Source organism: Notothenia rossii (genome assembly GCF_949606895.1).
Source record: "Notothenia rossii genome assembly, chromosome: 3".
Lineage (NCBI taxonomy): Eukaryota > Metazoa > Chordata > Actinopteri > Perciformes > Nototheniidae > Notothenia > Notothenia rossii.
Genome location: NC_136901.1, coordinates 30,097,836 through 30,115,353, shown reverse-complemented (window position 1 = coordinate 30,115,353; position 17,518 = coordinate 30,097,836). Strand labels below are relative to the sequence as shown.

The 17,518-nt window shown below is 42.5% G+C and overlaps 1 protein-coding gene across 1 annotated transcript in view; it reads right to left on the bottom strand.

The window, feature by feature from the left end:
* The window catches only part of LOC307032138 (phospholipid-transporting ATPase ABCA1), a 122,104-nt gene that overhangs the window by 15,619 nt on the left and 88,967 nt on the right, over positions 1 to 17,518 (bottom strand). The window contains exons 37-46 of the mRNA XM_079669919.1: positions 14,665 to 14,842; positions 13,503 to 13,618; positions 13,015 to 13,159; positions 9,316 to 9,439; positions 7,979 to 8,108; positions 7,312 to 7,435; positions 4,996 to 5,058; positions 3,354 to 3,460; positions 1,055 to 1,196; positions 145 to 279 (exon numbers count right to left, since the gene is read on the bottom strand). Of these exons, the coding sequence (XP_079526045.1) occupies positions 145 to 279; positions 1,055 to 1,196; positions 3,354 to 3,460; positions 4,996 to 5,058; positions 7,312 to 7,435; positions 7,979 to 8,108; positions 9,316 to 9,439; positions 13,015 to 13,159; positions 13,503 to 13,618; positions 14,665 to 14,842 (1,264 nt within the window). The remainder of the gene's footprint in view (positions 1 to 144; positions 280 to 1,054; positions 1,197 to 3,353; positions 3,461 to 4,995; positions 5,059 to 7,311; positions 7,436 to 7,978; positions 8,109 to 9,315; positions 9,440 to 13,014; positions 13,160 to 13,502; positions 13,619 to 14,664; positions 14,843 to 17,518) is intronic.

Genomic DNA, 17,518 nt, shown 5'->3' with positions numbered 1-17,518 from the left:
TGTGCTTGTTCAGAGAATCAACACTGTAATCCAAACATCCGCACGCATCAATATTGATTTAAAGCATTACACTGCTAAGTCTTATAATGGAACAGCAGCGCATCATTTCCAACCACACACAGACATTTACACAGCGTCTCTCACCAGGAAGACGACAGGAGGGCAGCCGATGAGCGCGATGGCGGTGGACAGTTTGCGTTTGTTCCCGCCACTGTACGTCCCTGCAGACTTGTTGGAGTATTTCACCAGCCCCAGCTTCTGCACCCCCCACTCTGCCACCTTTAGAGGGTACATCAAGTGAAATGTGTTCAAATAAACCACAATATCCCATTTTACATGATGCGTGAAGTTCTGAATGTCTACTGTAACAATGAAGCTTTCCTTTTTAACCTTTGTGCATCACTTGGGATAGTTATCTGACAGTTAGCTTAAAAATGTGCTAGATCTTTTAAGTACAACAATACAGTTTTTATATTTATTGTGTTGGTCCGAGATGAAGAGGTGTAGACTGCCTGCTGTCCATGTTAGGGAGTTAAAAATGCACCCTGTGGCATGTGCAATATGCAAATAACAATACACAAAAGGCTCCACTTGCATCCATAATTGTTGCCCAAAAAAGGCACAACACAGGGGCCCCAGCCACAAGAGGAAGTGGATCCCTGTGCTGTGAAGATATCAAAGCTCTGGCTCCGGTCTGAGGGCCCCCCCGGGCCCCCCAGCCTCTTCCTCGTTTCATCTCCTCTCTGCAGAGCGTGCACAGGGCCTCAGTAGCAGCACAGTGAATAATGCAGAGTGACCCTCAGCTGCTGCTCTGCACCAGCAGGCAGTTTCATTATGTAAGGCTGCTCGCTCTGAGGTTGTCCATCACCTCCACATCACCCTGCATAAGTACACTTCAAGTATTCTTAAAGTGAAAATATAACTGATATTTGCCTCCTCAATGCAACGTGTCTCACAGCTTTGGCTAGAATTTTTATTTTTTAACATATTGAAGATTTAGAACATGGGAGGGTATGTATAAGAGCTTCACAACACATTAACATTGGCTATTTACCTTTGCGACCTCTTTCTCTGGGACTCCTCGTAGCCGGGCGTAAAGCTCCAGGTGCTCGCGCCCCGTCAGCAGCTCGTCGATGGCGTCAAACTGAGGACAGTATCCCAGGTTCTGATGCACGTCCCTCATCTCCGTCCGGATGCTGTAGGACAGATGACATCTTTATTTTGACACCAACATGCATCATCTAGAGCATTGGTTCTCAACTGGTGGGTCGCGATCCAAAAGTGGGTCGCGGACCCGTTTCGAGTGGGTCGCGGATGTGTGAGTAAAGAAAAAAAAAATTGTTTTTTGGGGGGGGGGGGGGGGAAGTCAAACTTTTATTTTGTTGCCGGAAGTCCCCACGGAGAATAACTTTGCGGTAGAACTCTTCTTTATACATCCATGGGTACAACTTCAGATAAAAATGAACACATAATGAAATATGACCCCCGGTTTGATGATTGACAGGTCACAGAACAATGGGAGCTATACCCTTACCCACAATTTAAAGTAAGTCACACAGACTATCTCCTCTTCACTCTTCTGCAAGATGTCAGAACAAAGTGAAAAACCAACAATGGCATACAATATTATTAATATGTCGGGTAGTAATAGATTTATTTATTTTCTTCTCAGAAAGTGTACCAGAATGCATAGTTTATGTTAGTATTTCAAAAAATCTCCTGGGGTTGGGTTTTCAGCATGTGTGCCTTTGTACATAGTTCAGCTTTGATTCCATCATCTCATTAAACCTTTAAAAGCATACTTTAGCTCTGTGAAGGGATATATGCACTGTACTTCACTTGTATTAATATTGTATGCTGAAAAGCTTATATATTACAGCACGTTTTTTTGTTGAATAGATTTCAGTGCTTCAAAATGTTGGGTCGCGATGTATTGACCAAGTAAAAAGTGGGTCCCGAGGCCTGACCAGTTGAGAACCACTGATCTAAAATAACAGCGTGTTAGGATCATAGAGTGCCTGTGCAGGGGTTTACAGAATCGGCTTATTTCAGTTAGCATCTGGGATCTGAAGAGACGCTTTGAGAAATAAAGCATAATAGTGATTTGGATGAGGTGTTCATGATGAAGGACATCTCAATGCTCGTCCTCAGTAACATACACATTGTGTCTGTGATGAGAAGAGAACACCTTGTCATATTTAACCTACAAGAGCCTAATATGTCTTTGTACAGACATGCACCTTTCCACATCCTGCAATAATGCACTGCAGGCAAATGTTACCGCTGACTTACTTTCTGTTAAATTTAGACATATTTATGTTCCCAAAATGGTAATTTCCAGGAGAGATATTGAGTCTGAGAGCTGAATGTGATTTGAACTAAGCCGCAGAAAACCGCCATCTCTACTTGTGTTATGACATCTAACTTGGCTTATATTAAGAAGAATCAGCCCACAGAAGTATTTGTTTGCCTAACATTGATAGCATGTCAAATGTGCTCAACATCCCGGCAGCGGTACAAGCAGAGCACGGACTCTTCCTCGGCTGACATGGGATTTATCAAAAATCAATAATCGCAGATAATTGGGGTTTGTTCTGGTACCGAGCCTTCTTCATATTTTTTGGACATGACACATGCATGTTCTTCTCTGACAATGGAAGATAACGGGGATCTTCCACCAACTGACCTATTCCTTGTTTTTGTTGTAAATGTGTTCATGCCTATTTGAGTCGCTGCTGCCGTTAGCACACTAGCTTCTGTTTCTGAAGCATTATAACAGAGCTGCAGATGTACCTCCTCTTCTTCTCTGCTGCCCATAACTCCTCTTCCAATACACACAACGCGCTGCATACAGAGCGGGACAGAACTCTTTTCAGGTGTTGTTTCCTCTGAAGGCTTCTGGGATTCCTCTCTGATCCTCGCATTTATAAACATTAGCAGTTCTGTGTTAGACCTCACTCAATAACCACATGTAGAAATGAACAAATGAAGCGTTAGCGACCACAATCCACCGCCGCAGCGCGCAGAGTGTGGAGGAGGTTTGTTCCTAAAAATAAAGGAGAGAAAGCCAGCTTTTGCTCAAAAGCTCAGGTGTTTCTTTTTGGCATGTACAGACGTTTCCTCTGACTGATTCTGTAAGGCAGAGACAAAAACAGCACAGTGCAGTGCGAGGATGGGAAAAGGAATGAAATATGTGAGGAACAGAGAATATCACAGCGAGGAGACAACATGAGAGGAACTCAACCTGAGGGAGAAATAGAAAGCTGAGTGCGAGCTGAAAACAGCTGAGCTCCTTCTCCATGTTGGGTGGCTAATCATGAGGAGTTTCTCCGCTCTTAGGGACTCATCCTCACCTGTACCCGTTTAGGAAAGCCTCCCCTCCGGAGACGGGGATGTCTCCCGTCAGCATCTTGAAGGTGGTGGTCTTCCCGGCCCCGTTGATTCCCAGCAAGCCGAAACACTGCCGGAGAAACGGGAAGGCCTCCGTTAGAAACTCAGCAGGCGCTAATGCCGTGTGACATTTCAAATATGATGTTTTCCTTCCTTTCAAAACCCCGATAATGAAGTTTATTCAGTGTACATGTTTGTTCCCAGCGTGCAGTATAATTGAAACTACGGTTTGTATGCATGACTGGGTCTGTGTTTAGCAGAAATAACAAATACAACAACACACACTGAATCAACAAAGCAGCCACACAGGGACCCACAGCGCTTCTTCTCTACAAACTCAACTGAGGATGATTTTACTTCCTCTCGGCATCATGTGACCCCTCCTCATGAATACTTGATTCCTGTCACTCACTGATCCCTGCTTATTTGTGACCTGTGCTTGTGCATGCTTGGCAGAGGGCTGGTCTTGATGTAAATAATGCATGCAGCAGATGCGGTGTGTGATCAGTGAATCCCAATCTTCCTCTGGCATTTACGTTTGGTTTACACTGAGGCTGAGCACACAGAGGCCGGCAGGACGGATCCCAGCGCAGAGACCGAGAGCACGACCGCTGTCAGCATCACACACCGTGTTTACATCAAGACCCAGGTCCAGTGTGTGGGGTAAGATATCTTATAATGAGAGAGGAGGCTTCACACTGACAGGCCATCCATTTACACACATGTTGTTTAACACGATGCCGTGAGATGCAAGTGAGAAAACTGTACACTTTTCAAGTCTCTTACTTTTTTTTAATTAGATAAAGTAAAACGTTTTGCACGTGAAAAAAATACATTTTGAAAGAAGGGGAAAATTATTTAAAAATATATATACATCTCAAAGAGTTCTGCGACATTAACAAAAGTGTAGTGTGTTCTATAGAATTAGAGTGGATAAAGGAATGAAAAATAGTGTTGAAAGACTATGAGGAAGTGCTTTAGTGCCTCTTGTGGCTGTGATGATTATTACAACAACATTACAAGACATTTTTTCACCAGCAACACATTTAGTTCTAACCTGCTTTCAACCAAAGTCATAAACACAGGAGAAGAATGATTTATATCAGACTCCTCCTGACTTCAGTTCCTAAGTTAATGTTTAGTAAAAGTTGACTTTGCCGTATTTGGCTGATGTCGTTTCTCAGTGGTAATTGGCATATTTCTGAGCATCTCAGACTCTGCAGCACAGTGTCAGAGAAGGAGGTGATAAGGGGATCAGTGTTGCTGCTAACGCCTCCTCTCTGCAGGCTCTGGGAGAGACTCTGAATCCACTCAGGAAAAGGCAAAGGCCAACATTTAAATATTAGTGGAATAACTGCAAACTGTAATCAAAGAGAACCTCTGCTCTCATCTGTCAATATTGTGTAAATGTTATCATTAATATTCATTTGGTTTGTTTGTTTAGTCAATTAATATCTGCATTTTATTTCACAGACAAAGAGAATGGAATAGTTTTTCCCAACGCTCTGGAATTTTACATAGAGTGTTGTAACATGGTCAAACAGTGTGTGAGCTGGAGAATGTATGTATGTGTGTGTGTGTGTCCTCCCACAGCATTTGGCTTACCTCTGCAGCAGGTACTCCCACACAGAGCCGATCCACAGCGGGAGAGCTCCTCCGAGAATACACCTGCAGGGAGGAGGAGATGAAATGAATCAACCAGCCAGAGAGAGAACGAGGGGAGGGGGAGGAGGAGGAAATATGACGGGAGGAAGGAGCAGGTGGGAAGAGAAGCAGGGAGGCAGAGAAAGTGATGGCGGAGACATTAACAAGAAGAGATCATTTGCAACATTTAGAGAAAGCCAGATGGGAAACGGTTGTAAAAGAAAACGAGCCTATTGCACAGGAAGTGAACATTAGCATGAGGATAGCTGTCGGTACTACAACACCTTCAATAACAAGCACACATTCTACTTTAATCTAATGTCCCCAGTGTTAATAAACATGGAGGACTTAAGATAGAAAGCATGATGTCCCTACGGTGGCCGACAGGTGCAAACGCGTGCTGTGAGTCACTGAATGTTCGTCAAACCAAAAAAAGTGACAGCACATGTTTCTCAGTGGAAAAAGCCGCATTGCTTCCAGGGAAATGTGAATCTTAGAGTGCTGCTGCAGCCTGACAAACAATGACACAGCATTTATTTCCACAGTGGGAACATCAAAGCAGAGATCCATGTCTCTCTCAGAGCCATCTGGCATCAACCTGGATCACACAAACTGCTCTTAGTGGCAGTGTGGCGCGCTAAAGCCAAATCAGAGCAGCACGGAGGAGGCAATTAAAGGATAACTCCCCTCAGTCTGCAGCGCACAGCAGCTGTCACATCAGCATATCATCACAGCAGACGGCTGAGAGGTATACACTCGGCTTCAAACGCTCAGGTAGCAAACAGTGACTCGGCTTTATCTCTCAAGGCGCCACCTATGCACAGACCATTCTTTGCACTCATGACTCAGCAGTACGAGGTGAAGAAACTCAGCCACATGTTCCAGCATTTCACGGCATTTAACAACGGTAATTTTGCAAAAGTGGTTTGAGTAATAATATATGTTAATGCGGTACAAAGTGATAATTAAAGTGTCTATGTTTACTCGCATTGTTTTCATATTTTCTTTTGCCCAAACCATTTATATCATACAATGTGCTGTTGCTTCAATTATTTTATTTTGTAATTTATACCTGTTTTATTCTATATTAACTATTTCTAATATGCATTCTGTTTGCATTTTGACATCTGATTTAAAAAAAAGTATATAAAAGTCATTTTTGTTATGTGTTTCTTTTGCACTTGACTTTTTGTTTTTTATACCAATCTTATTATATTATAACTCGCTTTAATTTTCTATTTGCTTTTTTATTTTGACATGCAAGACATTTAAGATTGAATACATTTTGATTTGCTACACTTTGAGATGAAGTGCAACTCTTCCCTCATTAGTCTGAAGTCAAACGGCTGTCAGAGCTTCTGTAAAACTTCCTGTGTGTGTGAGTGAGTGAGTGACGGGAAGGTTAAAGTGACAGCCCCGGGCCCTGCAGACGGACACACTCCCATCACCGCCTCCATCGATTACACAGCGCTCGCTAATTCAGCGGCTAAGAGGTGAGCGGCTGCAGGGAAAGGAAGAGGAGGAGCGGGACGATGACACATGATTGATGGCCTGTCGATCGCTCCAGAGCCATGCTCAGATTTATGTCAGTAGCGCGCCCATTGATCAATCTGCTATCTCCACCCAAATGGATGGGCCACAGCTGTGGGGTGAGGAATCCTGATTTGTGTGTGTGTGTGTGTGTGTCGCATCTTAGGAAAAGAAAAAGTAAGATGTGTGTGAAGCAGCATCAAAGCTAATCCAATATCTCTGCAGCTGTGGAGGTGAAGGGAAGTTTACACCACTTTATAAATTACAGTCAGTGAGGAGAAGAAGAGGAATGAAGAAAGAGGCGAGAAGATCATCCAGCTGCTGCCCACGAGAAGCAACATCTGCCCACAGAGGAAGCACTACAGTAATGTCTGCAGCTTCACCTGCTACAAGAGGAGCAGAGACCTCTAATCTCCCAGAATGCACTCTGTTTGTTCTCACGCTCACTGCTGATGGTTGTGAAGGTTCCCAGCTGCACCACGTCTGAACTGAATAATGCATGTGCAACAGGGAGAAACTCCAGCTGCCCATACACACAAAACAATATACAAAAGAAGCTTATACAGAATAAATAAGGCCTGAGCAGAGGGGAAATGATTGCAAGAAAGGACATTTAGAAAGAGTTATTGGTGAAGGATGTTAAGGATATGCATACAGAGGTCACCGTCCTGAAGAAAAATAAAGCAATGTATCCACCTCTGATGACAAAGAGTGGAAGACTCTTTTTCAAATGACGCAGCAGTTTACCTTGGTGAGGTCACAGATCCTCAGCAGGTCGCTCTGCGCTCCGTCTCCGTGCACACGCTCTCGTTCCCGCGCCACGTCGACGTCCTCCTTCTCCTCCCCTAATAAAGACTTCCCTGAAACCAGCCTGACACCGAGAGGGGAAGAAGGAGTCAGCGTGGTTTACTGAACACCCCATCATTCAAATGAACATGAACCATCGCACAAATGATCCCGTTTAAAGATTAAACTCAGTGAAACTATCTCAACCATTTTTCATAAATAGGACCAGCCACAGTTTCCATAGCAACCTTGCTTTTAGAGCAAGTAAACAGAAAAAAAAATAAATGGGGAGTATTTGACAAACTGATATTTTACACAAAATAAATGAATAGTACATGACTAATGTGTAAAATAGAGGGGGAAGGTTCATCTGACTGAAACAAATACTGACGCAAATAACCATTATTTTCATTTAGCAATCATTTGGAGATTCTTTTCTATTTTACATTTGTATACAATTTGAGAAAATATTGACGAAAGTCCATCCCAGTTTCTCAAAGTCCAAAGAGAGCAGACTAATCTGACATTCTGATCTGAAATTCTTGGAAACAAGATTTCAAACAGTTATAAACCTTTTTTTTTTTTTTATGAAAGTTTTGAGTTCTCGACTGTGGACATATTTGTTTACCGGGGCTTGCAGAAGAACTTGTACTGGATGAGGATGGTGACGGTGAACATGACGGCTCCCTGGATGGACATGGCGCACAGATTCTTCCCCACCATGTCCCAACTCAGCGGGTCCTGGAAACGGTCCTCCCCTGAAAAAACAAACACATGTGAATAATGAAAAGCATTAGCGCTGTGTGTCATTTCCATTTCATATCCAGCCCTCATCTGCACACTCAGAGTGTTTCAGCAGAGACATTGCCACTTCCAGACGCGTGTTGCCTTTCATAAGCAGCCAGAGACGTCTCAGTGAAAAGTTGTGAATGTGTCAGCTCTTTGAAGTGTTCTCGAGACATTTTCACCAGTGAAAGCCAGCAGTTTAAAATGCCACTTAGCCTTAAAAATAAAATATAAAGAAGAGCTGTCACCTATGTGATGTGAGGAGCTCACTGATATCCTGTAATTTTCACGTCTCAGCTCTAATCATTGTCCTCCCTCTCAGACTCTCCACCCTGGAGCCCGAGGGGCAGAGTAAGTCGACGGGAAAAGCGCTTTCACTCTCATTCTCCGGTAAATAGCCCTCTCCACACATCAGCCTTTCAGACGTGATTGCTTTTCTCTTCCTGCTCTCCAACACCACTGAAAAAAATCATTCCTCAAGCCACTATTTCCAGCTCCATCCCTCCACACATAAGCCTCCTCTCCCTCTTTCATCGGCCACTTTGCCTCTCGATGGCCCCTCTCGTCACGCATGAAGCCCCACAGGAGGAGTCACCACGCAAATATGTCTCCTGTTGGTGTTTGGCATCTTAAATAAGAATAATAGTGTCACTTTAATGTAAATGGAGGTTATAAATACATGTTTTAATATACCGGTGAGAGGAGAATGCTTTTACTACTTTTTATATTGAGGGTAAACTGTGGACGTTATTTAGACACCGTGTGAGGACTTAGCAGCAAGGGAAGGGAAGTAACAGATACAATAGAAACTTTATAATAAAGAGGGTTGGTCTCATTTATTACGTAATTTGTTTAGTCTGTGGCCAATTGGTGTGTTTCAATGTCATAATTGTGTTGGTTCCCCTGCATGCACCCGATCATATGATGGGCTCTTCTGACAATGTTTACACACTATTATGCTGATGTACAGTAAGAAGAAAGAAACACAGCAATGCTTTTGGATCCTTTGACGGTTAGCAAGTAAACACTGATGCAAAGAATAGCATTTTTTCTTGACATACACAGAGTTTCTGGTCCTTTTTGATCAAATTGCATATCTCTTCATGAAGGACCACATGGATAAGTGCATGTTTAGGCTCACGCATGTAGAATTATTGTTTTGTTGATGCTTTCTCTCACCGAAGTTGCTGAAGAGCGTGGCCATGGCCTGGTTCTTGGCCATGTCGATGAGCCCCCTCCCCAGACAGAAGTGAGGGAAGATGAGCAGCACCTGCTTCACGATGTCGTTGATGCGGGACACATTCTGATAGGGGAAAAACACACAACAAGACACAGATTAGATGCAGGTATGAGCTTTAAATATTCACAGGGGCTGGGAATCATCACGAACAATGTGTTGAGCCAGCGGGCGTGAAGGCGTGGTGCAGCGTGGGTAATTAAACATGCTGCACTTCAACTGCACTGAGGACGCACAGCTCAGGAGTCCATCCACCTTGCTTTGCTGGAGTTTGGTTCATGTTAACGTGATCAGTGAGGAGGGTGAGCAGATGTTAGCAAGGAGAGGAAGGAGACACCTACAGATGTGTGTGTGTGTGTGTGTGTGTGTGTGTGTGTGTGTGTGTGTGTGTGTGTGTGTGTGTGTGTGTGTGTGTGTGTGTGTGTGTGTGTGTGTGTGTGTGTGTGTGTGTGTGTGTGTGTTGGGAAGAAAGACACAGATACACAAAAACACAAAGCTGGAGCATGTTGTTGTCAAAAATCTTATCTCAGCAGGACGTTTCCCGACTCCCCACATTTTGATCTTTCCTCCCCCCCTGAGGACCAGATGCAATGGCAGCCCAGTAAAGTACAAAATATATAATGAATGAAATGTTCTGGGCTGTAAATCTGCTCAGAAAAGGAAGTACAGAATATCAGGGAAGAAGGGAAATGCAGAAGACAAAATATAACTTGGTTTGGCGCGGCATGACGCCGAAAAGCAGCTTCATGCATTATGCAAACTGCTTCATTGCAGCATCGTCTTCAAAGCTGCTGCAAACATGGAGGAAGAGTAAATTCATCATTTCTGTTTTTGGGCAAGTCGAGCACAGAAGAAGAGGCATTCTTTTTCTTTAAAGCTGTGTTCAAATTTCCACATATACTTCTGTTGTTGTGGCAGGATTTATTTATGATATGTGAATCTGTGATTTCTGCAGCTTTCAGTGGAGCATGAAGCATTAAAAACAATCGTAATGACACATTTAAAAGATATTTTTTCACTAGATATCCGTCTGCTTGTCAAGTGATCGGTTTAACATTGTGAAAGAAGTGCTTATTTTATAGAAAAGTGTCAGATGAGATGATTGAAATAACTTAAACCATGAAGCCAGAGGAAAAAGCTGCTTAGCTTAGCATAAAGACACATAAATGAAACATATTTAAAATCCATCATCCTGCACAGTTCACTAATTAACAAGTTACATATTCTGTATAAGTACATTTCTGATAGTTGCCTGTATTTACACACAAAAGTAGGCAGAACAAATGAATAAAACAGTATTTAACAGTTATGTGTTAATCCAGATAATAGCTAATGCTAAGAGAAACCTGAGGTGCATTTAGGAACATTCATTTAAATGTGTATTTCTTGAACCCGATTGTTGCATTACAGTGAGCTAGCTGGATTTCTATTTAAATATGAAAACAACCTTTCATCTAGCAGAGGGAATGTATACCTAGATATGACAATGGCTAACTGTACCTACTGTTTGCATGTTATGCCAGCCATATTTTTATCCTGTGGTTTTGAGCCGATGTGCAACGCATATTCAAATAGATACACTCAGGTCTTTGGATATGTTGAAGGCTCCTCTGTTGTGTACCTTCAACACTGATCTCGCAGCGATAAAGACCAACAGACAGTGCTGACTTTGTCTGGGTGTGTGTGTCGGAACACAGTGCAAAGAGTGGGATCTAATTTGAGATGAATACGTGAAATAACACTCGTCCTCTGACTGGGTGTTCATCACGCAGATCTAAGAGCCTCTTAGTCGGGGATGATGAAACACTGATCAATTGTCCTCCTTACGTTTGTGCTCCGCTCCCATAAATCATTTTCAAATGCTTTTGAAGATGGCGGAGGCTGCGAGTTGCTTATCTGACCCACATCGCCACTTGAACTTATTCCCACAGCTCAGCTTCATTCATAATGCTGCGGATCACACACTCCATGTACGGCTAACACACACCACTTCCTGCTGATCATATCCATGTTTTACATCAATGAGCACAATGTGTCCCCTTTAAACATTCTGCTAACACAGGATGCTGGACTTTATATTGGCACTACATTTACTAAAGTAGTGTACTCCAGAGGTATTTGACTATTTCCATTTCATGCTTCCTTAAACTTCTCTATACCAGTGATTTTTGCCATGAGAGATTTTCAAGTGTGCCGTGAGAAATCACCCGGTTGCTGAGTGTCTGTTCCTGCAATGCAGCTGCTGGCTAAGTAATTAAAGACTTTTCCATTGGCAGTAGGTAGCGTAATAATGACCATGTTAATGTAAGACAGCAGAGTGAAGTGATGGCCGGAGAGGTTGTGGTGACGTATGGATATCCGGATATCAGCTTATCAACACATTGAGAGACCTGTCATTAAGTTGACATTATTTATCCTGTATTAGGCTTCAATGTATCATTTTGTAAAACCATAGGACTTCCTCCACTTCTGTATATAGGAAGCCACACCTCTGCTGCTGCAAGGCATGCTGGGATTGATGCCTCACAGGGGCCAAACTTCCTCAGGGGAAACCTCGCTTCAGTCTGGAGCTTGAGTATTTTCTGATGGATGTGGACCTCTATCAGCGGTGAAATCAAGTCAGATTATCAGAATTACAGCAGACCAGAGTCTGAGAGAAGCACTATCTCTGTCCCTAATGCTTCGGACAAGAGCAGAAAGCCGTAAATGTGTCTCCGAGCCACATGCCGTCCATTAAATTATGAGTAATATGCTCCTCTCACAGATAAATAAAGTGAAAGCAGAGGAGAGAAAATACAAATTGGTAATGAATGTTTGTGGAAATGGAATCAGGATGCTAACGAGGAGCATCGTTAGGAGACAGGAAGCAGCCCGAGCACAGCGAGCGGCGCCAGAGGAAAACATGGAGGCGGACTGGAGGGTGGGTGCGGCAGGAGGACAATCCTCTTTCTGATATACTGCGATGTGAGTGAGTGACAATGAGTCTGCAGACAAGGAGTGATCGGAAGAAAATGGCATGTTTTCAAATCAGGCAAATAGCAATAAAGTATAAGCACCTGTTTAGAAGGAGAAGACTTGTTTTTATGAAATGTTACTTAAATTCTAATCAAAAGTAAAATGACTGACAGACTCTCCATTTCTCATGCAGATTTCTTTTTGTGTCTTTGTCCTGTTATCCCTGGAGACTGAAGCAGTTCAAATGAACGCTCGCTGAAAGATGGATGAGGGAAAGTTCTCCGAAGACCGAACTCCCACCAAACGATTAAACATTAAAGAGAATAGGGAAAATAACTCCTTTGAAAAATCCTTGAGGATAAAGTAAAATATATTAAAAGTTAGAGAAGGTGGGTGCACACTCCTCCCACGTGCTTTCAAAACTTGTTTATCTTTCATTCAAGTCAATTACTGCTATAGCTTCCAAATACCGTACATTTTTTATTAAGAGTCTAACCCCCACTGCTTCACTGGAAACTGGGATAGAACAGGGAATTCATGCATTTTTTACCCAGAGACTGTGTATTTTAGTGTGTGTGTGTGTGTGTGTGTGTGTGTGTGTGTGTGTGTGTGTGTGTGTGTGTGTGTGTGTGTGTGTGTGTGTGTGTGTGTGTGTGTGTGTGTGTGTGTGTGTGTGTGCAGCTTACATCGTCATTAAAGAGCTCCATGATGAAGGTGGCGAGGCTGCCGTTGATCCCGATAAAGAGGTTGATGCAGGTCAGCACCACGTACGCTGTGCTGGGCACGCTGAAGAAGAAGGAGGCGGGGTACATCATGGGGGTGATGGACCACCTGCAAGACACAACACCCCGGAGTTAGCTACAATATCAGTCAACGTCATAAATGGCACAAAAAACACGAATCACATTTAACTCTATGGTTTAGTGGGGTTTATCTCGCACACATATCAGATTGACTTGGATGAGAAGATGATACTTTTTGTGGACGGCTAACGTCAATCCTCGCCTATTTCACTTGCTAACTTGACCGCCTGTCATGTGACACCGAACAACCAATCACAGCCGGCAGGTATCCCTCCTCTCTTTTGTAAATATCAGTTGTTGGTAAATAGTGAGGATACTTTGATGATCTATGTGCAGGGCTAATGTTCCAGGCTGCATGGCCATGTACTTACCCATACAATAGGAGCAGCAGAATCAGAGCAGGAAGGTTGGGGGGGGAAACGTAGGCTTTTTGTTGGAAGCAGAGGAAGATCACGATCACTATCAAGCACGGGACGATGTAGTTACACTGTCGGGGAAAAATAATAAAAACAAGCAAAGAAGAAAATATCCCGTCAGGCGCAGAGAACAGGTGTTTGCTTTTCATATTTATACAGAATTGCATAAGGAAGTCAGTGAATATCAGACACATCCTCTGCTCTCGGGACGAGAGGTCGCTTGTTCTGAACAATGATTTTTAGCAAAGAAAAACATTTTTTTCAATATGCCCTCTGGCTGCTTCAAACAAACCCTGTGTTTTCCACTGGTGAATAAATGATGAGAATAGGATATAATGAAGCATGTTTATTTATTTATCTGCGTGTGTGTCAATGCAGAGCGCTGCAGGCTACAGGTTGGCTCTGAGGAATATTTGTCTCTCCCTCAGACGTTATTTATCCTTCCTCCATAATGATGATGCCATTTCTTCTCCAGAGGTGTTTACTTCCATTACGCCCGAGGGGAGCTGCCAGTGAGCCTGCACAGGGTAACCGGCAGGGGCAGCGCTGTTTATAATTACGCCCAATAAGCGCTGCTCCGTTCACATTTCCCAGAAGCCCCCGGTGTCAGAGCGGCGTTATCAATTACAGACTGAGGGCTCTTTACATACAGCCTGAGGGAGGCTACAGTAGATATAACACTGGGGTGAAATGAGGCCATAGACTCTGGAACTTGAGTGTTTATGAGGCAAATTATCATTATATCATAATTTACCTAGATTTTATTCAGCATGTAAATAGGCCACAGCATTAATGAGATATTTGGAGGGATTTTTCTTGTTTGTTCGTATCAGAATACTTTTTTAAAGTTATATAAAGTTATAATAAAGTTTATAAAGACATTTTAAATAAGGTAGAAACTGATTATTGCAGATAAACTTGCACAGGTGTTTCAGGATAACAGCATTACACATACATTTGTACAGTATCCCCTTGAAACAACATTTGTAACATTAAGGAGGACAAATTCCATTATTAAACAAATATCACTTTGCATTGTATATGTACACTTTAGCTTTAGATAGTATGCACTATTTAGGCTTTAAATTGCTTCATAAAAAAGTGTCCTCGTCCTCACCATGTCCCAGGCGAAGTTGGCCAGCCAGTACACGGCGGGATTGACTCCGCTGACAAACTGCAGATGTTTGGCTTTGTTCACCCTCTCCTGGATGAGGAAGAGGACGAAGCTGGCCGGGATGAAGGACATGGCGAAGATAACGCAGATGGACACCAACACGTCGGTGGAAGTCGTAGCCCTGATAGAGAAGGAGAACAGCAAACAAGAGGTAGATAGAGAGATGTAAGTGTGTAGAAGAAGAGAAGAGGAAGTAAAGCTCTGTCCATGAACCTCATTTCTGTAAAGATTTGGACAAAGATGGTGAATTCGGCTCTGAAAATATATTTTTGCATGTGAAAAAAACACAAAGGAAACGATTTCAATACAATTCCATTCTCAAAGTCCAAGGTTAAGGTTATTTGAATAATCTTTACCCAAAGATATTCACTTTAATAGGATATTAAACACAATGAAGCGGTACACCTCTTTAGAGGCTGAAAACAACCACCTCAACTTTATCAAAGAATCTAGCAATTAATTGAATGTGCATTGACTTATTGTTAGTGCTCTTATTACAGCACAGGTACATTATCATATGGTTTTCACTGCATTTATATAATATAAAGTATGTCACCTCGCTACTTTGAGGTGCTCTTTATCAGGAGGAGATATCTTTAGGAAATACAGAACTTTAACACAACATTACGTTACATGTTAGACACTTTTATCCAAAGCGACTTACATACTCAATGCTGTGGACACAGGAGCAATTTGGGGTGAAGTGTCTTGCCCAGGGACACAACGACATGCTGACTGCAGTGGGGTTTGAACCTGTGACCCCCTGATCCCAACAACAACGCAACTTCATATAAATCAAAGTGTTGTTATGCCTCCATTGAAAGTGATTAAAGGGGCAATATTCTGCTCATTTTCAGCTTCAGATAAGTATGATGTGCCTCATATGTGACATATTTTCTTTCTTTAAGGCTCAAAATGCTCTTTATTTTTCTCATACTACCTTCTTTCACCCTCTGTCAACCGCGTAAAGATTCCCTGCCCCCTAGCCTATTACATGCAATGTGTTGGAGCGCAAGCCAATAGGAGCGCAAGTGCTCCTTATAGCTGTCACTATGTTCCGGAAGTAAACAAAGGAGTCCAAAGGAGGCGTTTCAGGCATGGGGGCATTTCCTGGAATGTAATTAACTAATTAACCTTATTACTTTATGAAGATTGAACCTTTAATATTTCCTACATTGCTAATGTTTCAGGCGTGTCTGAGTACTGATGGCTTGATAGACAATGTTTGTGTGTAAGAAAAAAGCATTTAAAAAAAGCATTTTGCAAGGTGAACAGGTGAAGACAAGATTTCTAAATCTTGTAGATAGCCCTCTCCTCTTTTCATGTTAGAAACAAATCGTCTCTCCCTCCTGAGGGGACGCTGAACTCCCCCTGCCCCCGTCATATATCTTCATTTGTGCCTTCTAATAATTATCACTGTGGCGTCTTCTTTTAACCCCCACCATCACCCTCACATGACTCCCTGCTGTGTAATTAGCATATTAAGTAAGTCACCCTGTGTGGCTGTATTTATCAGCGCCAAGCAGACGCAATTAGAAGACATAAATATGAAATCCTTTAGTGGGGAGGGGGGGGGGCTGTGGCCCATGTTCCAACAGGTTGTGTGTTGGAGGGGGGGGGGGGGGGGATAATTTGAGCAATCTAACCCTGGAAGCTGGGAGCAGGCTAATAGCTGTGAAGAAAAGAGGACAAGCAATCTGCTAATTAAGTAATAATGGAGGAGATAAAGAAGAGCAAGGGGGGGGGGGCTCTATTGCTCCCCTTTAACTTTAAAAGACGAGTGTAGGAGGGCTGAGAGCAGCAGATAATTATCAAATATGAAGCTCTTGTCATTGTATTACGGAGACATTGCATATTAAGCATATTACAATTAATTCAGCAGGATACGATTTTTAAACGGGATGTTTTTGCAGGTAGCTTACACCAATCAGAAATCAAATGAAATATAAAATTCAACAGAGCAGAAATTGATAGTCCTGAGCTAATTAGGAACGAATACATTCAGAGTATCTCTGTAATGAAACTGTGCCAAAAAACTGACATTTCTGAAGAGCAGAGAGGAAAATGAGAGATTATTTTCAGAGGGTTAGGGAACAGTTATATTGCCTTTCCTTCCATCTGCACACCGTCACTATCCGATAGCTCAGGACATCACCTGCATTGGAATTGGTTGCAAGGAGCAATAAAATAAAGTGTCTCTTTAAATCTAATGCTGCAGTGCGATTATTACTTATTGACTCCTTCTCATAACCGCTCAAAGCTCAATTAAGGAGGACATCAGTTCTTTGAAAAGGCTGATTTTCCCTTAAATGTGATTTTTTTGTTATTGGGGATGATTACTTTAAAGACATCGTTAAGAAGTAAATGCTGATTGCAGCATGTAATGTCTGCAAAATAATGATAACATCAGTGTTAAGCTCGGTTAAAAATCGTTGCTATAACTCCGAAAATCTGTCTGCCCACGAGATACGTTTCCCTTTCACAATACAATAAATATACACTGCAATACAGAGAGCATTTTGCTACCAGGCAACTCAACAAAATACCGTACAGAAGCTATTCCCAAGTAGCAAAAGCTGCTGGAGTAAAGTGAACTGTGCCAAATCCACACGGAGAAACAGCATCGGTTAACAAAAGAGGCAAAGAACTAGTGACAAAGAAAACGTATAAGCTAAACTTCAACGTGTGCACGATGTTTTACCACTGACTGTACCTGCTAAAACACCTGCATTTCCCAAAGGGGTTTATCTTACCTTATTAATACTATTTTCTTTAGCAATGGGTCTTTAGCTGCTGG